The sequence below is a fragment of the Artemia sp. Qi Xiang Cuo genome, chromosome 16 (assembly GCF_049724085.1).
Source record: "Artemia sp. Qi Xiang Cuo chromosome 16, ASM4972408v1, whole genome shotgun sequence".
NCBI lineage: Eukaryota > Metazoa > Arthropoda > Branchiopoda > Anostraca > Artemiidae > Artemia > Artemia sp. Qi Xiang Cuo.
In genome coordinates, this window is record NC_142809.1 from 53201476 (window position 1) to 53224205 (window position 22730).

The 22730-nt window shown below is 35.0% G+C and overlaps 1 protein-coding gene across 1 annotated transcript in view; it reads left to right on the plus strand.

The window, feature by feature from the left end:
- The first annotated feature begins 1086 nt into the window (after window positions 1–1086).
- Window positions 1087–22730, plus strand: part of LOC148943088 (18S rRNA (guanine-N(7))-methyltransferase) — a 51171-nt gene continuing 29527 nt past the window's right edge. The window contains exons 1-2 of the mRNA XM_089102555.1: window positions 1087–1239; window positions 21849–21886. Coding sequence (XP_088958681.1) covers window positions 1204–1239; window positions 21849–21886 — 74 coding nt within the window. The 5' untranslated portion in view covers window positions 1087–1203. The remainder of the gene's footprint in view (window positions 1240–21848; window positions 21887–22730) is intronic.

The window sequence follows — 22730 nt, forward strand, 5'->3', positions numbered from 1 at the left end:
GAACAAAATAATTGTGAATACTTTGGTGGCCATGTCCATGAGTGATATCCCTCGGTAGTTACGGCTGTTATTTATTCCTCTTTTTAAATACTAGGATTATGACTGACACCTTCCAGTAGGACGGGAATGTCTTCTTCTCCCACATCAGCCTGAAGAGGGGCTCTAGTTGTTCCGCTACAGCATGTAGTAAGGTGACTTATTGGTCTTTAGCCATTTGGTCGCGTTTAGTATTTTTGAAGTTGAAGATGGTATTATTTCATTCTCATAGCATGTTTTTTCACCTGTTGGTGGCAGCATCATCTTTACATCTTATCCATCTGTGTTTGGATTAAGCAGGTCTTTAAAGTGATAACTCCAATGATGAAGTTTATCATAGTTTGTCAGGCTTGTGAACTGATTCTGGAACTTCAGACAGAAGTCTTCTTTCATTGATTTAAGTTTCAGTTTCTCCACGTCTAACTTCCTTTTTGAGGGTTGTCTCTTTCTCTTGCTCAACTTCATATCAGGAGTATCATGGTACCTACAAGGGTAGGATCACTTTCAGATTTTGATTCCATGCACGCTCCTCTATAAGCTTTAGAATATATGAATGAGGAGCACCAACAATGACGGATCAATATATGGTCAATTTGGGCAGCTGTGGAGCCGTCCTTTGATTGCCAAGTTATCTTTTGAGAGGGTTTGTGTTGGAACCTAGTTTTGGTAATGGAAAGGTTATGGGATCTCGCGAACTTGATTAGTCTATCCCTATTGGATCAACGACGTCCGTAAGTGAACTGACTAACAATATCGTGATTGGGGTCTGTTGGGCCAACATGGGAGTTCCAATCACCCGCTAAAATCAGGAAGTCTCGTTTGGGGCATTTCTGCATTGTAATCATTAAATTTCTGCATATAATCTATTAGAAAGAGTCCTTATAAGCATCCGTTGCCACTTCTGCTCATACGAATCTCCTCTCCATAAAATATTGATTGTCCTCAACCAAAAGAGAGACAACTGATTATGGTGGACATGTGAATTTAGTCAATTGTACAGCCAGTGGGTTCCAGGTTTTCGTTTTGGATGGTTCTACTAAGCTAAAGATGAAGAAAAGGAAAATTTGGCTAACACTTTGAATTTTCAGCACGCTAGATTTGAGATTCGGTTGTTTTATAAAAAACACAACTAGCTTCTGCAACAGTAAATTCGTTTTCTTGCAAATAATGTCTAGACCTGAACATCAAGCACCACCAGAGATTGTAAGACAATCTGTTTTATCTTAGATTAGCCTACTAGACACAATTCAACTTTTGGTTTTAGACTAGGCTACACTAACTCTTAAATCACACCTATGCTGTCGTTTAGTAGTTTTTTACTATTTTAGAAACACAAGATGATTTTCAGTTAAGTAATCCCTCATTCATAAGGAAATACTCTAAAATTCTAAAAACTAGGCTTACTTCAAAACATTCTAAAATAGGCATAGCCTAGGCTACTTACTTATATCATTCCTAAATGTAGATCATTAAACTTTACTCCCACTGGTAAAATTCCACTTTAACTACTTTTGACTATCTTAGAAAGGGGCTAGGTCAGGGAAATGAAAGGTAGCCTATGGGTCTACAGGCTGAAGTATGGGTCAATATCTACCAAATCATATTATTGAGTTAGGACTAAAGGGAATACACCATTCAATGCCTTTTTTTATGCTGATTACAAATATAATAAGCATTTCTATCGGAAATGAATTTCAGACCTCCCCCTATATATGCCAATTCAGGGTTCGGCTAGGTTAGGTATAGCCTATATATGGGGGGGGGGGGGGCTGAAATTTATTTCCGATAGAAATGCTTATTATATTTGTAATCAGCACAAAAAAGGCATCAAATGGTGTATTCACTTTATTCCTAACTCAATAATATGATTTGGTAGATATTGACCAAAGTATGTCTTAGGAAGGTATTTTGAAGTACCTACCTCCACTTCTTCTCCCTCTAGAGGGTCCTAACCTTTGATGTAGGCTACTTTAAAAATCTATGAGTTATTGAAATAAAACTTTGCAAAATAGATCTACTGCTTAAATGAAGTACAACAAAATTGTTTTCAGCTTCACAACTTTGCTCAATCCCAATTTATAAGGTTTTAAAGATATACAAGTACATTTCTTAAATTTTATTAATATAAAATTCTGCAAAAAAAATAAAATAAAAATAAACATAATTCTGCTCAAATAACTGAAATTGCATTTTCAGAGCTAAAGCCAGAAAAAAAACACTGATAACTGAAAATTAAGGTAAAATGTTGTTTTGTTTAAATTTCAATGGGTAATAGCCTAGACCTGTCATGTAGGCAAATTTCAGGACCCTCTAGAGAGAGTAGCAGTGGAAGTAGGTACTTCAAAATACCTTTCTGGGACATACTTTGGCCTGTAGACCCATCCCTGAAAGTTTCATTTTCCTAACCTAACCCCATTCCAAGATAGTCAAAAGTAGCTAAAGTAGAATTCTACCCTCACACCTCCAATGGACAATATATAGCTCAAATTATATATACTCAAAGAATTTCAATAGAACAACTCTTTCCTTCTTACAAAAGTAGGTCCAGTTCCCAGAATTTCATACCCTAGTAATTCCCTACAGAGAGTAGGAGTACTAAAGTAATAGGTAAGTTCTGGGTAAAATTGTACTTTAGCCACTTTTGGCTATCTTTGAAAGGGGTGAGGTTAGGAAAATGTAACTTTCAGGGATGGGTCTACAGGCTAAAGTATGTCCCAGGAAGGTATTTTCAAGTACCTGCCTCCACTCCTTTTCCCACTAGAGGGTCCTGACCTTTGATGACCTTTAAAATCTGTGTGTTATAAAAGTGAAACCTTGCAAAATAGATCTTGCACTAAATGAACTAAAATTAAGTAGGTTAAGTTTATTGTGATCTGTGGAGCTGGTGTTGATTAAATAATCCCAATACCTGAGTCAGGAATTCATCATGACTTTAATATTATGGATAATCATTATATTAAATGACTTTAATATTATGGCTATTTTTTTTTTGCTCAAGTTTTTCAAGTCTTGGTCATTAAGGTCATTAAGGCTTTTCCAGTTTAGAAATGAAAACAGGTTCCAGCTACCACTGCATCCAAGATAGGGATGCATTTTTGTAATGTTTGTCTTAATTTGAGTTTTCTGCTAAAGTCACAACTCTAAAAAATCAAAATCCTGTCATTACCTGATTTGAACATCAAATGCTCATCATGAATGTTTTATTTGTTTTTCATTCTTATTTTTAGCTTGCAGTTAAAGATGTTGTTGTAGACACTATGTGACTTTGAAGAACTATATTTGAAAAATTACTCTGATTACCAGTGGTTCTTTTTTTCTTAATCTTTTCTTCTTTGCTTCAGACTGGCATTGCAGTATAATGGCTTTTACTTATTAGCTTTAAGAGTTCACTAAGATGGTGTACTGTTTTGACTGAGTAGATATACAATATGACAGGCATCCTGTGACTTTGACCTGCTCCTTCAACAAGCCTACATACTTTTAATTCTTGTTTCCATGTCCATTTACAGTAATGTCCATTCTTGTTTCCATGTCATGCACAGTTAGGTTGTCTTGCTGGACTTTTATTTTGCTTTTAACTTGCACTTATATATTCTTTGTTTTACCCATTGAAGACAAGCAATAAATTAATAATTTTGCTAAAAACAGGGCTAAATTTTATGCTATAAACCTACTAACTATGCTCTCAGCCTAAAGGCAAGGCCCTCAGGATAGGCGGAGATATTACTATGTTATATTCATTAACCAAAATGGGGATATCCACCTATGCTTTATTCAACATTTCAAAAATTACATATAACCCAGTATATGATCAAGACTGCCAATGCTTTGATCTATGAATATGTCCTGTGAGCATCCAAAAATGTGTCATTTTTAGCTAAATTATGTCTACATTTTGTCTATGGTATGTTTTTCTTGAAATCACAATAACTAGTTTCATATTTTTCTTTTAAAACTTGTACACCTCTTTCAAAGAAGCCAGTTAAAATCAAATGTAGTGAAAATGCAAAAAGAAATCATCTAATACATTGATACAGAATGAACTAGCATGAAAGCACATAACTCTTAAAAACATGTAAGCAGTTAAAAACTACTTGTGGGAGCTTAAGGCTCACCTTCCAACAAGAATTCTTCTTGATACACCTGGTCAGCATGAGGGGTAGCATTTTCACTTCCTTTGGCAAATTTTCCCAATCACACTACTTCTTACATATGTCATAAGGTACAATCCAGGAGCCAAGCAATGTTGCATATAGCCAGACAAGCTAGTTTGCCCTCTAATCGCTTTTCAGAAGACTCTCAAAAGAGCACTTACATTTTCAATTTCCAATCAAATGAGCTCCTTTTGAAGTTTCTACTATAACTCTTATGCAAAGTGTCTTGACTAGATAGAAAATAAGAAAAAAATAAGCAATGTGTTTTTCCCACCTCAATCTTTACTTCAGCAGTGTTATTGCACTGCCTATAATGTCTGGTTGTTCTGAGTTTTAAGTATTATTAATAAAAAAAACTTTTTCCACAAAATAAGCTTTTCAAAGAAAAGTAAAGAACTCCATTAACAAAAAAATGAGCAAAAATAAAATCAAATAGTCTACCAAGCGTGAAACTACCACAAATAAGCATTGGTAAATAAATGGAACCCAAAATGAACAGAAATTACAGTAAATAACCAAGTCAATCACAAAACAAGCAGAAATTAACATAAGTTGGGCTCAAAACCCCAATGCCTTCCCAAGGCCGGAACAAAATTTGCACTTTACTGAAAAAAATATAAATTTTTTACTTTTATAAATTTAATAAATCAAGTAATATTAACATTTTGATTAATAAATATCAGTACATTTATATTAAACTGACAATGCACATTCATTTGTTTTTTTTTTCAGTAAAGTGCAAATTTTGTTCTGGCCTTGGGATGGCATAGGTGTTTTGAGCCCAACTTATGTTAATTTCTGCTCGTTTTGAGTTTGACTTGGTTATTTATTATCATTCTTGTTTGTGTTGGGTTTCATTTATTTATCATTGCTGATTTGCAGTAGTTTCAAGCTTTGTAGATTATTTGATTTTATTTTTGCTCATTTTTTTGTTTTTTTGTTTGCTCATTTTTTTTTCTTTGATAGGTTGGATACACTTACACTATTTTGACTTTGTTAAATTTTAAGAGCAGAAGTAGCCGGAAAGTTTGAACATAATACCCTCAGTCATTCTTGGGATACTGCTGAGATGCCTTACTGGGAATTAGCATTAACACAGTGCATTTTTATCTAATCTTAAGGCAACATTTAGTTTTTAAACATAAAGGCAAATAGGAGGGTGGGCATGGGAGGGGATTAGTTGCCCTCCAATCACGTTCGACTATTAAAAAGGGCATCAGCCTTTCTATTTTCAATCAAATGAGCCCTTTTCGAAGTTCCTATGACAACTCCTTTGATATGAAGTGCCCTGGTCTAAACAACAACAAACAAAAATCATACATTATACCCACATTGATCTTTACTATAACAATTTCAAGCCTTCTAATCACTTTTGAATACTAAAAAGGATGTTAGGCCTTTCAATTTCCAATCAAATGTGCCCTTTTTGAGTTTCTACGACAACGGTTTCTGTAAACACCTTATATGCCCCCAGGGCATAAATTACAACCCTTACCCTAAGGGCTTTGAGGGTAGTTGTCATCCTCTAAGACATAATTTCCAGAACTTTCAACTATGTTAAAGAAAATGGCTATATCAAAATTTAGATTGGATGTGTTTGGGAAAATGGTTAGTCAATCTCCCATCACTTTCAACTATTAAAAAAGGCACTAGCCCTTTCAATTTCCAATCAAATGAGCCCTTTTGAAGTGTCCATGACAATGCTTTAAATAAAAACCTTATATGCCCCAGGGCATAACTTATAACCCTTGTCCTGAGGGTTGGGGGGGGGGTTGTCACCCTCAAAGACCTAATTTCCAGAACTTTCTACTATGTTGAACACAATGGCTATCTGAAAATTTTCATTGGTTGTGTTTAGGGGAATGGTGCACATGAGAGGGTGGTTAGTTACCCTCTAATCACTTTTGACTATTAAAAAGGGCACTAGCCCTCTCAATTCCCAATTGAATGAGCCCCTTTTGAAGTTTTTCAACAACTCTAACTATAAAAACCTTATATGCCTCCAGGGAATAACTTACAATCTTTGCCCTGGGGTCTCTGGGGGGTTTGTTATCCTTAAATACATAATTTCTAGAACTTTCAACTACGTTGAACAAAATGGCTATCTCTAAACTTTGATTGAATGTGTTTGGGGAAATGGTGGGTGTGGGAGGGGGGTCAATTACTCTCCACTCACTTTCAACTATTAAAAAGGCCAATTTCAATTTCCAAACAAATGAGCTCTTTTTGAAATTACTACAACAACTTTCTATATAAACCTTATATGCCCCCAGGGCATAACTTATAACCCTTGCACTGAGGGCTCTGAGAGGGTTATTATCCTAAAAGACCTAATTTCCAGAACTTTCGACTGCATTGAACAAAATAGATATCTAAACATTTTGATTGGATGTGTTTGGGGAAATGGTGGGCACAAGAAGGGAGTTAGTTGCCCTTCAATCACTTTCGACTATTAAAAGGGCACTAGCCCTTTCAATTTCCAATTTAATGAGCCCTTTTTGATGTTTTTACAACATTGCTTTCTATAAAAACCTTACATGCCCCCAGGGCATAACTTACAACCCTTGCCCTGAGGGTTGTGGGGGGAGGGGTTATCATCCTTAAAGACCTAATTTCCAAAACTTTCAACTACGTTGAATAAAATGGCTATTTACAATTTTGATTGGATGTGTTTGGGGAAAAGGTGGGCATGATAGGGGTGTTAGTTGCCCTCAAGTCACTTTTGACTATTAAAAAGGGCACTAGCACTTTGAATTTCCAATTGAAAGATCTCTTTCAAGTTTCTACAACAAAGATTTCAATAAAAACTCATATGCCCCCGGGGCATAACTTATAACCCTTGCCCTGAAGACTGGGGGGGGGGGTCCTGCTCAAAGGTATAATTTCCTGAACTTTAAACTGCGTAAAACAAATTGGCTATCTAAAAATTTTGATTGGATGTGTTTGGGGAAAAGCGGGGCGTGAGAGTTGCCCTCAAATCACTTTTGACTATTAAAAAGGGCACTAGCCATTTCATTTTCCAATCGACTGAGCCCTTTTTGAAGTTCCTATGACAACGCGTTCTATAAAAAACCTTATATGCCCCCTGGGCATAACTTACAACCCTTGCCCTGAGGGCTCTGGGGGAGTGTCCTCGTCAAAGTCATAATTTCTATCTGGAAGTGAACTATGCTGAACAAAATGGCAATCTTAAAATTTTGATTGGATGTGTTTGGGGAAAAGATGGGCGTGAGAGGGGGGTTAGTTGTCCTCAAATGACTTTTGACTATTAAAAAGGGCACTAGACCTTTGAATTTCCAATCAAATGAGCCCTTTTTGAAATTTCTATGACAAAGATTTCAATAAAAATTTATATGCTCCCAGGGCATAGCTTATAACCCTTGCCCTGAAGACTATCAGGGGAGTGTCCTGCTCAAATGTGTAATTTCCTGAATTTTAAACTGCGTGGAACAAAAGGCTATCTCAAAATTTTGATTCGATGTGTTTCAGGAAATGGTGGGCTTGGAAGGGGTGTTAGTTGCCTTCCAATCACTTTTGACAATTAAAAAGGGCATAAGCCACTCCAATTTCCAATTGAATGAGCCCTTTTCAAAGTTTCTATGACAACTTTTTTGATATGAAGTGCCCTGCTCTAAAGGAACAAAATAATGAATAATACATTGTGCCAACATTGTTCTTATATGCCCTCAGGACATAACTTAAAACCCTTATCCTGAGGGTTGTGGGGGAGTGTCCTACTCAAAAACATGTTTTCTATCTGGAAATCAACTATGCTGAATAAAATGGCTGTCTGAAAATTTTGATTGGATGTTTGGGGGAATGATGGGCGGGGGGGGGGGGAGAGGGCTAGTTGCTCTCCAATCACTTTCGACTATTAAAAAGGGCACTGGCCACTCCAATTTCCAATTTAATGAGTCCTTTTCGAAGTTTCTATGACAACTCCTTTGATACAAAGTCCCAGGGTATAGAGGAAAAAACCAAAAATAATACATTGTGCCAACATTGTTCTTTACTTACGCAGTGCTATTGCGCTGCCTATGATAGGAATTTATATCTGCTGAATTTACTTCTTAATTGTTTTATGTTCTTTGGACTATTTTGTACAAATTAGCTGTTTCACAATTTCAAAGGGATTTTTAGTGCTTTTCATCTGGATCTTTAAATCAATCATCATTACATCTATAACTTCCTTTATGGAGATGAAGAGTCTTTCCTCAGACAATGCAACGTGATTTATCTTCTGTAATTCCTTTTGGCAATATTTTTTTTTAGATATCATGTGGGATGTCAAAATTGGCTCTAGACTGATATGTTCTGCAATTTCTGTTGCAGTTTTGAGCCACAGTTTTTTTTTTGTATTTGTGAAGTGTTCTGTTGTATTCATCAAACCTTTCATCCTATGTAGTGACTTCAAAAAATTACATCATCCTTTTGAATTTCTTTATTACTCTGTTAATTTCTCTTAACAGTTCAGCAAATGCTACCATACACAAAAGGAAACAATGACAAGAATATCATGCAAGAGACTGTCTGCTTATAACTTTGTCTCCAGTGGACTCTGCCCCTGTTACAGCATTTATATAGTCTCTATTATTCCATCAAAGTTATGATATAGGCCAGGAGTGATATAGGCCAAGTAAGTATTGGCCTATTTTATAGTGTCCCCTCCTGGAAAATAGGAATGCTAGACTTATACTGCTTAAGAAATAATGGCAAACTCACTCAAAAGCTTTATAGCCTATGACTATATCTAGATACTAGAGAAGGAGGGGGGCTAGGATGCTCAACGCTATGGTAAGCTAGCATTATTATGTTTGGGAAAAATATTAAATAGGAAATGAAATAGTTTGGTTGATTGTTTTTTACTATCTGGTTTTATATTTTAAGGTAAACTTACCATAAAACATCCATAAATTGATTTACAATCTAAATGAAGCTTTGATAAAGTGTTTTTAGTATAGTTCTAGACAGTAGACTTTTCACTACTTTGTGAAGTTGGGTAGTTTAGAGGTTAATGAAATCTACAAGAATAGATCCAGAGCCTAAATTATACTCCAAGGAAAAATCTTAGGGGTAGGCTATCTCCTTCCCCTTCAAAGAACAATAAGCACTTATGGCCTTGGACAAACTTTGTTGCAAAAGTAAAACTTTCCAAAATAGATTTGTTAGGCTATAGAAATGGTTGTTTTTACAAGAGGTGATTTATGTGCTTTATGTGCTTATAGGATAAATTTATTATTTTATTCCCATTTCAGTACTTTCCCTGAAAATAATAATTTTAATTGCTGCAACGGGTTCCTATCCTCAATCCATAATCAGGGACTTTTTTGAAAAAAAAAAAATTTGCCCCCCTTTAGGTTTTGAAAAAAAAAAATACTTTTTTTGGTGTGTGGTTTGGAAATATTTTAGAAAAACAGCAAATTGACTCCTCTTCCTGGATTTTGAAAATGTATCTTGCCCCCTACCTTATGTTTTCAAGAAATAGTGGCACCGTCCATGATGCCTAGATATAATCCATGGCCTTATCTTAATGTTTAGTCATTTTGTCTCTCTGTATTTTAAAAAAAACTGATTTCTCAACAACCGTTAGTTTATACTGCAAGTTTAAAAACATTAACAAAATGTTCAAATGTTCGAATTTATCCTATGGGTATATTCAGATATAAGGGGGGTGGAGTAGGATGGAATTACAACAGTGGTGATTATAATGTTGGAAATATATGTGAATGGTATGTTTATCTCTTAGCTAGCAAATTTGTCACCTCTTTTAAGAAATTTCTGCACAAATGAAGTTAAAATTCTATATGAGTGGCTTCTTCAAAAGCTGTTGAACAAAGAGAGTGAAAAATTTCATAGAATTAACATTAATTGTGAGAAAAATTTAAATTTATCAGTTAACGAGCTCTGGAACCAAACTTGAAAATTTTTGTTTTTAAAGTTAAGATAGGTTAAGGACCATTATTTTCAGAATTTTTAAACTTTTATCCATAGAAAGAGGGCGGAGGCTCAAGGTTCAAAAAACCTTAACAGGCCCAAATTCAGGCCTTAGACCTACTCCTAGAAGTTTTACTTATGTGCCTTGGCAACTTTCCAAGCAAGCCCAAAGAATTGTAATTTTATTTTTTTCAAATGGCTAAGGAGTCTAAGAAACTATTTTCATGTGTTTTGCGGAATTGTTGTCTATGTGATTCTGTACAAATATTTATTTATAAAATAAATATTTTATAAAAGAGTGTTAAACTAAGATAAAAAAGTCTTTTGGACTAGAATATTATTTTAAGCTGAATTTACCATCGGAAAACTTGCGTCTGTGGTTCCAGGTCCGAGCGAATGGTTTGCCCTTAAAAAGTAGATTAAAAGTATTTGAAAGAAATGCTCAGGGCCTGAGATCATGTTATACTTGCTCTTTATGTGGTATGGAGGAAGAAAATTTGCTCCATTTTTTTGACAGTGTGCCAGGGGCTTTTAGGTTTGAGATTGAAGTATGTAGGTGAAGGGGAAGGGTTTTTTTCTGGGATCCTTAAATCTTCATCCCGGGAGACGATTATAGTAGTGACTGGATTTATAACAGAGGGTTTCAAAAAATGTAAATAATGGGTTTAAGGTTTTTGTTTGTTGTTAGTAGTTATACCATTTATTTAAGTTATACTGGCTGTTGTCTTGTATAATCATTGTAATGTTTGTGTATGGCCTAGCAGCTGAATAAAATATCTATCTATCTATCTATTTATAAGAAAAAAGGAATTCGCTTTCTTCCTTCTATCAAGTCATAGTCATACTAGTGATAGAGCATAGAAATAAACGTGCGAACCCAAAAATAAGAAAACAGAATAGCAAGGGCTTATTCAGGGTTCTTGTTTGGGAGGAGGGTACAAAAAAAACTTTAAAGAACACATCAGAAATTTGTTTACAAGCATTTTTGTTAGGTTTCTACAAGTTTGACAATTTTTAAGGGGGGGGGAGGTCAAACCCTGACCCCCCTCCCCTGGATCCAACCTTACTGAATAGCCATTTTTGTCTCTTGCACAGGGTAAGACTAGTGAGTTGTATTGTAGAGACTAGCAAAACGTTTGGGTAAAAAAAAATCAGTTGATCTCACTAATTAGCTGGTTATTTATTAGTTCCAGTTGGTAGTTATGTTGCATTTATCCACCAAGATAGAAATATTATGTCAGTATTTTCACCTTTATTAATTGACTTGTTTCTGTTGCTAATATTATAAAATTAAAAAAAAAATAATTAAACTTCGAATTGAATTAAATTATTCCAATTGGTAGATTTGTTGTATTTATCCAATAAGATAATATGTCATGTCAATTTTATTCTCCTTTACAGTCAGTGTGGAGATGTTAACATTTTAATTTGTACCATTCAAAGCTATAAAAGGGTGCTTTCTGAAAAAAAAATTGTACAAAATTCCAAGACTTTTAGCCCGTGTTCCACTTCATGCAATGTGTGCATCTCCCTTTGAATAGCCTAGTAATCTCTCAGGGTGGCGAATGCGACCCACCAGTCTCACAGTAGTTTCAAAAAAGAACACACGAGTCTCACTGTTTTGAATTACAAGTCTCGAAAAGATGGCGCAGGAACCACAAGTTCCAGAAACTGGACCATGAGTCTCAGATTCGAACCACAAGTTTGAATCTGTCAATTTTTGCTATTGGTTTTGCCATTTGGAATATGAGAGGCTCTGAATAGGCTGGGATAGGCACATGTAACATACATACATCTATTTCCTTCACAACCAAAGCGCATCTAATCAGAAAAATATATTGTCAACGTAATATATAATACCCTACTCATTTCTCTCTTTTTTATCATACAAACTGTTGGATTGTCTTTACAAAAAAGAACAGAAAATTAGCACAGTTACAGATAATTAGATAATTAGCTAATTAGATAATTAGCACAGATAATTAGCTCCGTTCCTATAGCACAGTTGGATAATCAGAAATATTTACCACAAATCTACCTGCTTAATTTTTTGTTGAACTATTTAAGGCTGTATAGCCATAGTTGCAATTTTTTCCCATAAGCCTACCTTACCCATGAAATATTCCTGACCTGATCAAAATTATGTTGTAAATAATCACTACATGTTTAAGTGATACCAATGGGGCAAATCTGTATAATTCAAACAATTTTGAGACCAAACTGGCTAAGCATTGCAAAATGAAAAAAAAATCGTAAAGAAGAGAGAAACGAGGATAATAAAAAAGCCAGTGAAAATCGTAAGAGAACTATGCAAATATTTTGGTCAAGACCTCTGTTCGACTGTCTTCAGTGCAGAATAAACTAATAAAACATGCAGATAAAAGTCCACAGGACAATGTAAAAAGGCTAAAAAAAAAGGCAGAAAAGGATGCATCAGCTCAACAACCCCCAACAGATAGCATCCCTATTGTGGGTGATAAGAAACTTTCCATTTTTCTACTGTATATTCCTAAATTGAGTGACAAATTGAGAAGAATTTTAAGAAAACATTACCTTAATATCGCTTTTAAAAATTCAAATAAAAACAGAAATTTTCAACTGCGGCAAGGATAAAACCAGCTCCATTCTGGCTAGTCGTGTCTATAGTATTCCTTGTTCTTGCGGATGTTTTTATATTGGGAAGACCTACTAACAATTGGGGGAAAGGTTATCAAACCACAGGTCCTGAATCAACAAAGCCATGGGGGCTACGCCAAAGGCCTGAGACTTTTGATTTTGCTTGATTTTGCATCTATGACAACCCACATAATTTCATTTTGTTTGATAACACCTCCATAATTGCACCCATTAAAGGTCTCATGCAAATTTTCAGGGAGGCAGTTGAAATAAAAAAAAAGTGTGTCCCAGTATGTCGCCGTGAACAGAGATACTGGAGAAACTTATCTAAGCCTTGTTTATAATGAAATTATTAATTCCGATCGTGTTTATGTCTGTCCACAAAATCATATTTCGCAACTTAATAGGATCTCTGATAATAGAATACTTTTATTTATACAAGCAAGCATAGTTTAGAAGCAAAAATTCCAACTAAATGGCGCTAGTACTTACAACAAAAACAAGAAAAAAATACGAGACTGTAATTTATTAAACAATGACATGTAAAAAGGAACGAACGAATTGGCGAAACTGTTTGTTCTTGGAGTAGGCAATTCCAGTCTCACTTTGTTAGCTGAGCGTCTGTTTATTTTATTCCTCATAACTGGTGGTAGAATCTTTCTATGTTTTTCACTGCTAAGAAGAAATTGGCCAAATTTTCAGATCAAACGCAAACTACGTTCGTGAAGGGATGGTAGTTGTAGGACAGATAATGCCGATTCATAACTTACATATGCGTCTGAAAGAATAACTTTAAAGACTCTTTTTCCTAGTGACTCAAGCTGATCGCTTAGTTAACTTGTTTCGTTGACTTGGTTGACTTGAGGGCCCCATACAGAGCAAGCTTACTTGAGAATTGGTCAGATGTATTTAAGATAAGCCGTCTTAAGTTGGGACACAGAAAAACTAAACCGACGTAGTAAGATAAGGATACGCACCGCACCAGTTGCCTTTTTAGTGATTGTAGCAACATGAGTACTAAACGAGCAGTCAACGCTAAATGTGACACCGAGAATTACAGCCGAAGATACACTAGGATACGGTGGAGGAGGACCGACAAAGTCCCTCTTAAGAGGATTAAAGCAAAGAATTTAGTTTTTTCCTTCATTGATTTGAAGGCTGTTGATAATACATTGGTCTTTAAAGCTGCTCATTATTGCATCACTGAATTGGGGAACTACCTCGGAGTTATCAATGAGATATTTCAGAAGAACTGACAAGTCGTCTACGTACTTAAACCTGTCCTCAAACTCAGAAATAACAAAGTTTACAACTGCTAAAAACAACAGCGTTGCAAGGTTCGTGCCTTGTGGAGCACCACACGTGAGCTCAGCCTATTTGGAGTTGGTGTCTCCAGGGAAAAGGCTGTAGACGCACTGGAAACGGTCTTGCAAAAAATCGATCACTAAAACGAGAATATGCTTGCTTGCACCCATTGCGCGTAAATTTGTCACAGCTATGAAATGGCGAATAAGGTCAAAGGCTTTTCGGTAGTTCACTAGGAGAAGATCGACAATCGCACTTCCTTGGTCAAGCCACTCGACAATAAGGTGATACATTCTCAACCATGCCTGTTAAGCAATTGGCCTTTAAAAAGATTTACATCAAATGAAAGTTTGAAATGCCATTCACTATCATATTTTTTATTCAGTTACCCTTTCATCATTACATAGGAAGGATCTTCTTATTTTAGTTTTCTTGTTTGTTTTAAGGCTTGTTTTTTTTTATATTGTCCTGTAGACTTTTATCTGTGTTTATTATTAGTTTATTCTGCACTGAAGACAGCCAAGCGGAAGTCTCGACCAAAATATTGGCATAGTTCTCATCTAATTTTAACTGGCTGTTATCATCCTCGTTTTCTCTTCTTTACGATTATTTTTCGTTTTGTTATGCTTAAAACACCCTACCTTAACGATGGAACTGAGTGAGCCTCGTCTTTAGAGGGTTAAATTTGATGTCAACTTTCTAAAGCAAAAAGAAGAGGGATCTAAAAAAAAAAAATTACATATTTGAGGGGGCGGAGTGGTTTTAAATACAAAGGTTTTTTTTTGGACCAATGTTTTCCAATGCTTCCAAAGGTAACTTCTTTAGAATATCTATTTTTTAAGGAACAGAAGTCTGATATCTTACTCTGTGTTTAGGCATAGTTGTACAAAATACGTTTAAAAAAAGTCCAAGGGAAAGGCTGGTAATCGACTGACCAAAATGTGTATCTTCTGGCATCAATTTTCCTAGGGAAAGTGTGATTAAGCAACATTTGAGGCAAAATCCTCGTCTTTAGAGTTTTAAATTTGATGCCAACTTTCTGAAAGGAATAGTTGAAAAGGAGAGTTTGCACAAAACCCATAGAGCCCTCCAGATCGCAAAATATGAGCGAGAGAGAGAGAGAGAACTCGCGAGGCATCAGCCTTTTTACAACAATGAACAGTAAGTCCTAATCCTGATCATCAACAAAAAATGCTGAATTTTGGAGTAAATGTATTGAATTTTTACCAGTTCAGCAAAATTGTGCTGAACTTCCAAGTTAAAGAAAAAGTTGTACAGATATAAAGATCACAGGAAAATGTACTGAATCTGGTACAATTGTACCACCCATCTCAAAACTGTTTACATTATTTTCTCATATTGCTAATATTGTAAAGTTAGAACTAAATGGCTGGTAGATTTGTTGCATTAATTACCAGATAAAAATGCCATGTTGGTATTTTGATCTTCATGGATCCATTTATTCCTATTGCCAATATTATAAAAATTAGAATTAGAATGGAACTAAAATTAGAATCAGATTAAATTATTTCCAGTTGGTGGGTTTGTTGCATTTATCTACCCAGATAAAATATCTTGTCAGTATTTTCACTTTCATTGATTAATTTATTTCTATTGTTAATACTTCACAATTTAAAAATTGAATTGAAATAAGAATTAAATTATATATATCCAATTAGTATATTTGTTGTGCTAACCCATCAAGATAAAAATTTCACATCAGTGTTTTCACCTTCATTGATTAATTTATTTATATTGCTGATGTTAAATAACTTAAAAATTAAATTATTTCCACTTGGTAGTTGTGTTGGATTAATCTACTAAGATAAAAATTTCATGTCAGTATTTTCACTTCCAATAATTAACTTAAAATTAGATCTAAACTAAAATTAAATTGAATTACTTCTGATTGGTACATTTTTAGCATTTATCCAGAAAGATAGAAATGTCATGCCAGTGTTTTCACCTGTATTGATTAATTTATTCATATTGCTAATATTATATAATTCACAATTAGAACTAAATTAACTTATTCCCAGTTCGTAGATAAAAATATCAAGTCACTATTTTATGCTTTGAATAATTTATGCATAGTGCCAAGATTTTATAATTTAAATTGGAACTAAATTAACTTGAGTAATTTACAGCTGTAGATTCTTTGCATTTATTCGCCAAGAGGAAAATATCATGTCAATATTTTTATCTTCACTGATTAATTTGTTCATATTGCTAATATTGAGTAATTTAAAATTAGAATTAAATTCAAATCTGAATTAAATTAAATTATTTCCAGTGGGCAGATTTTTCATATTTATCCACCAAGATAAAACGTCATGTCCATATTTTTCCCTTTAGTGATTAATTTATTAATATTCTGTATATTTTAATCTGAAATTGGAATTAGAGTTATTAAACTGTTAATTTTTTAATGCAATTTTATTGGCTAAGTAGCCAATAAATTGCCAACTGGCACAGTTACTGCCAACTGATACAAATTGCCAACTGATTCAGTTATTGCCGACTGAAACGATGCGGTACCTATTGTGCGTTAAGTTGCATTAGAAGGAACTATGATAAATTGGGTATGACCTCTTCTCAAGCAAATAAAGGTAAAGTCAGTCAAGTGTTTGGAACACTGATCAACCAACAGATAAAAAAAAAATCAACACTTAGATATTACTTAGAGAACTATTGTTACTGTTTCAGTTTTATTTATAGGTCTCCAAGTTGGTACTACTGAGGGGGTGGGGAAGAGAGGGATTGAAAAAAAAACCTAAATATTTTCAGGGTCAGGTGGTTTCAAATACAAAGTGCGGTATTTTCAGACCACTGTTTTCCAAGACTTCCAAGGGTAAGTTCTATGGAATATCTATTTTTAAGGTAGAGGATTCTGCTATCATCCCTTGTATTTGTGCGGTTGTGCAGAATAGGTTAAAAAAAAGTCTAAGGGAGATTAAGGTCATCTGCTGACCAAAATATGTATCTTCTGGCGTTCTGGCATCCATTTAGAATAGAATAGAATTTTATTTTAAAAATTTCTTTCACAGCATGTTTGCTGACTTTGAATTTTACGTCCAAAAAAAAGCACTATATTATATATATATATATATATATATATATATATATATATATATATATATATATATATATATATATATATATATATATATATATATATATATATATATATATATATATATATATATATATATATATATATATATATATATATATATATATATATATATCATCAAAAGAACGTGTCGTTCACGTCAAACATAATTAATTGTAAAAAAAAATATACGAAAAAGGTTCACACTTAATTAAAAAGTCAAAAATAAAACAAAATAGGAAACAATAAAATTAATAAAAATACATAAAAAAATACGATGAGTCAAAAATTTAGTTAAAAAGTAAAAAAAAAAATGATAACAATAAAATTGAAGACTAATTTTTCTGGCTATTGTATAACTCAACAAAACTCTTCCGATATATTTCATGTTTAGCGGGGATAAGAGTCAGTTTGTGGACTTTTTGGGATTTTATAAGACACTGTCTGTTGCGGGCGAAAAGGTAAGGTTCGGGGATGATGGAACGTAATCGAGGAACAGATAGGGTCTTGGTACCGAAACGAAGGCATAGGAGGTTCCTTCTCTCGGCCAACGTGGTGAGCTTGAACTTACCTAGAAAATAATGATATGGAATCTTCCCTTCACCATTTATGATTCTAAGTACTCGTTTTGGGACATTTTAAATCTGATAAATATGCTCTGAAGAAAGACCAAAATGCCACACCGGACAAGCAAACTCCAGTATTGGCCGAATAAAAGAACAATAAAGTTGGAAAAGATCCTTAGGGGGGCAAGAAAACTTTTATCAAAAGTTTTAGAAGGGAAACTGAAGGGGAAGCTTGTTTTAGGATATTTTGAACATGGGCATCCCACTTCAAGTCAGCAGTTATTGTCACCCCAAGTAGTTTAATGCATGTGACCGAGATTTTGGGAGGAATAGGGTTTGTGAAAGAAGGGGGGGATTTTAAAAAATAAACTGTCATAACTGACGATTTATTAGAATTAACATTAATCTTCGACAAAGAAGCCTCCTGGGTGACATCGTCAAGTAATGTCATAATTGAGATTTTAATATTTCGTCGACAAACCTCAAGTGCAGACAGGTCGTCCACATACTTCCATCGCCCTGTGTGGTGAGTCACGAGGCTATTAACCATTATAAGAAATATAAAGGGACCCATCAGAGTTCCCTGCGGCACCCCACAAAAGATAGGAAGGGGATCGGAAAAAACATTTTTATATTTAGGCACTTGAGAACGATTGGTTAAAAAGGAGGCAACAATTTGAACTAGAAAGGGACTCACTTGAAGCTCCGTCAGCAGTTTATTTAGGAGGATATTGTGGTCAATTAGGTCGTACGCTTTCTGGAGATCAATTAACAAAAGATTCAACCAAGTATCAGGGTTTTCAAGGTTTTTAAGAATAGTGTCAAGAAGACTAAGAAAATAGTGTGAAGTAGATGTCTCCTTCAGGTTTCCATATTGTTGTAAGCCAATAAGTTCAAGAATCTCTGCCTTTAACCAATTAGCTATGAAACCCTTATACATTTTTGAAAAAACTGGGGTTAAGGTGATTGGTCGAACCCCAGTAAAATCGTTCACGCATCCCTTCTTTTGGATTGGAGTAATATAGCCCAGCTTCCAGCACGACGGGTAACATCCGGAATTACTAATATCATTAAGAATACTAACAAGAATACTCAAAATTTAAACTTTCGGTTTTCCTAAGATGGAGAACGAGAAAATGATAACGTTTTTTATCAAACTCTTTAACAACAGATTTCTTCAAAAAAGCTTTGTTCTGAGGCAACTTTGGCAGGGTGTAAGTATTAAAATCAATGCTGTGATTGGGGAGAACATCCCCTAAATGTAAAATATTATCATTCGGATTATTGTAGGGAGGTTTGCCGTAAGGCTCAAACTCACCACCCTGAACCAAGAGACTATTAAACCGATTTTGAAGTGGAAGGGGTAGAGGTTCACTTTTAAAAATTGGGGGGTAAACTGAGAGAGCCGCAGGTAAAAATTTTCTCTTTTGTAAAACTTTCTTCTATTAAAGAGGAGAAACTATAGCTTTCATCTGAGTAATCACGGGTAATCAGTGAAGCATCCCCTGGTTTATGGTTAGACTTTAAGAACGAAGCTTTAACTGGGTGATTGGATGGAGCGGATAATTCACTGGTTTATGGTTAGACTTCAAGAACGAAGCTTTAACTGGGTGATTGGATGGAGCGGATAATTCACTGGTTTATGGTTAGACTTCAAGAACGAAGCTTTAACTGGGTGATTGGATGGAGCGGATAATTCACTGGTTTATGGTTAGACTTTAAGAACGAAGCTTTAACTGGGCGATTGGATGGAGCGGATAATATGGTTTATGGTTAGACTTCAAGAACGAAGCTTTAACTGGGTGATTGGATGGAGCGGATAATTCACTGGTTTATGGTTAGACTTCAAGAACGAAGCTTTAACTGGGCGATTGGATGGAGCGGATTATTCACTGGTTTATGGTTAGACTTTTAAGAACGAAGCTTTAACTGGGCGATTGGATGGAGCGGATAATATGGTTTATGGTTAGACTTCAAGAACGAAGCTTTAACTGGGCGATTGGATGGAGCGGATAATTCACTGGTTTATGGTTAGACTTTAAGAACGAAGCTTTAACTGGGCGTTTGGATGGAGCGGATAATATGGTTTATGGTTAGACTTCAAGAACGAAGCTTTAACTGGGCGATTGGATGGAGCGGATAATTCACTGGTTTATGGTTAGACTTCAAGAACGAAGCTTTAACTGGGTGATTGGATGGAGCTGATAATTCAATGGTTTATGGTTAGACTTCAAGAACGAAGCTTTAACTGGGTGATTGGATGGAGCGGATAATTCTCTGGATTATGGTTAGACTTTAAGAACGAATATTTAAATGGGCGCTTTGATGGAGCGGATAATATTGTGTATTTTTATACTTCAATAACGAAGCATTAAATGGGTTATTGGATGGAGCGGATAAGTATCTACTTTATGGTTATACTATAAGAAAGAAGCTTTAACTGGGTGATTTGATGGAGCGGATAATTAACTGGTTTATGGTTAGACTTCAAGAACGAAGCTTTAACTGGGCGATTGGATGGAGCGGATAATTCACTGGTTTATGGTTAGACTTCAAGAACGAAGCTTTAACTGGGCGATTGGATGGAGCGGATAATTCACTGGTTTATGGTTAGACTTCAAGAACGAAGCTTTAACTGGGTGATTGGATGGAGCGGATAATTCACTGGTTTATGGTTAGACTTTAAGAACGAAGCTTTAACTGGGTGATTGGATGGTGCGGATAATATGGTTTATGGTTAGACTTTAAGAACGAAGCTTTAACTGGGTGATTGGATGGAGCTGATAATTCACTGGTTTATGGTTAGACTTTAAGAACGAAGCTTTAACTGGGCGATTGGATGGAGCGGATAATATGGTTTATGGTTAGACTTTAAGAACGAAGCTTTAACTGGGCGATTGGATGGAGCGGATAATATGGTTTATGGTTAGACTTCAAGAACGAAGCTTTAACTGGGTGATTGGATGGAGCGGATTATTCACTGGTTTATGGTTAGACTTCAAGAACGAAGCTTTAACAGGGCGATTTGATGGAGCGGATAATTAACTGTTTTATGGTTAGACTTAAAGAACGAAGCTTTATCTGGGAGATTGGATGGAGCGGATAATATGGTTTATGGTTAGACTTCAAGAACGAAGCTTTAACTGGGCGATTGGATGGAGCGGATAATTCACTGGTTTATGGTTAGACTTTAAGAACGAAGCTTTAACTGGGGGATTGGATGGAGCGGATAATATGGTTTATGGTTAGACTTCAAGAACGAAGCTTTAACTGGGCGATTGGATGGAGCGGATAATTCTCTGGTTGATGGTTAGACATTAAGAACGAAGCTTTAACTGGGAGATTTGATGGAGCGGATAATTCACTGGTTTATGGTGAGACTTTAAGAACGAAGCTTTAACTGGGGGATTGGATGGAGCGGATAATTCACTGGTTTATGGTTAGACTTTAAGAACGAAGCTTTAACTCGGAGATTGGATGGAGCGGATAATATGGTTTATGGTTAGACTTCAAGAACGAAGCTTTAACTGGGCGATTGGATGGAGCGGATAATTCTCTGGTTTATGGTTAGACTTTAAGAACGAAGCTTGAACTGGGTGATTTGATGGAGCGGATAATATGGTTTATGGTTAGACTTCAAGAACGAAGCTTTAACTGGGCGATTGGATGGAGCGGATAATTCACTGGTTTATGGTTAGACTTTAAGAACGAAGCTTGAACTGGGTGATTGGATGGAGCGGATAATTCTTGAGGCGGACTGTTTATTATAGGATAATTTTTGCACGTGGAAACTCTCGAACCAGAGTCATACTGGTAGGGTAGCCAGGGGGGATAAAGGGAATTTACTAGAGGGAGTATGTTTGAGCAATTTTAGAGGCAAAATTACCCCTCTTCTTTGATGCAATTCGGTATATGCTCACCCAACCACATGTTTCTATTTCTAGATATTTTTTGTTTAGTATATTTCTTCCTGAGAGCTACTACTTCTTAATTTTGTTTATTTAGTCACAATTAGTATAATAATAGAAAGCATTCTTTTTTGTATTGGCTGGCTTGTGTTTTCTGTCTTCAGTTTATTGTTTCTAGATCTTTTTGGTCTTCATATAGTTTCTTTTTTATTTTCAGTTTTATAATCAAGATGAAGCAAGGAAATACAGTCACAAGTAAGTTTAAGTTTAAGTTTAAACAAGTTTAAGTTTAAGTTTAAACAAGTAAGTTTAAGTAAGTTATTTTTGCTTAAGTTACAATGCCCAGTTATGTCTTAGTATTAATTTGTTAAACACCATAAGAAAGTCGAGACTTTAAGGAAGCTTTTGGCAGTAAGCTCTTTAACCCTCTAGGCTAGAGGGTCCCCAGGGTATGGATTGTCCTTTGTGTAGAGCAGCAAACCTAAAAGGGCATGAAGAAGTACAAGATTTCAGGAACCAAGGAGCTACTGTATTACAAATAAAACCATCAAAGCTGAGTACAAAAAAAACAACACTTGTCTCTGAGGAATTCATTTTTTTTTTAACCAGCATCATTGTTCTCTTTTTTATCTTTTATTTTTTTGTTTTTGTTATTTTTTTTATTTTTATTGTTTATATTTATGTTTCCTTTACTATCTGCTTAAAACCTAGACAATTTAGCCTATTGCATCACCATGGACTCCTTGGACAAGCTCAACTATTTAGAACCTATGGCATGTTGTGTTTTTTGTTGTAACTTTTGTTGATAAAATTTAATCTTAGAAAATCTAATTCCAAGGTTTTTACTCCAATGTTTCCCAATGTTCTGCAGTTAGGTATTTTAATACTGAAAATTACGTCAAAGCTGAACACAAAAAATATTACTTGTGAACCTACTACTGAAGTAGGTAAAAAAAAATGTATGCCACACATTTAATGCTAGAATATGTTCGAAAGCATTCATTGAAACAAAATATGAATTTCAAACTTACTGATTAAACGACTGATCAAAAATATGCTCAGGATTAACAGAAGAATAACTGTTTTTTTATTAAGTTAT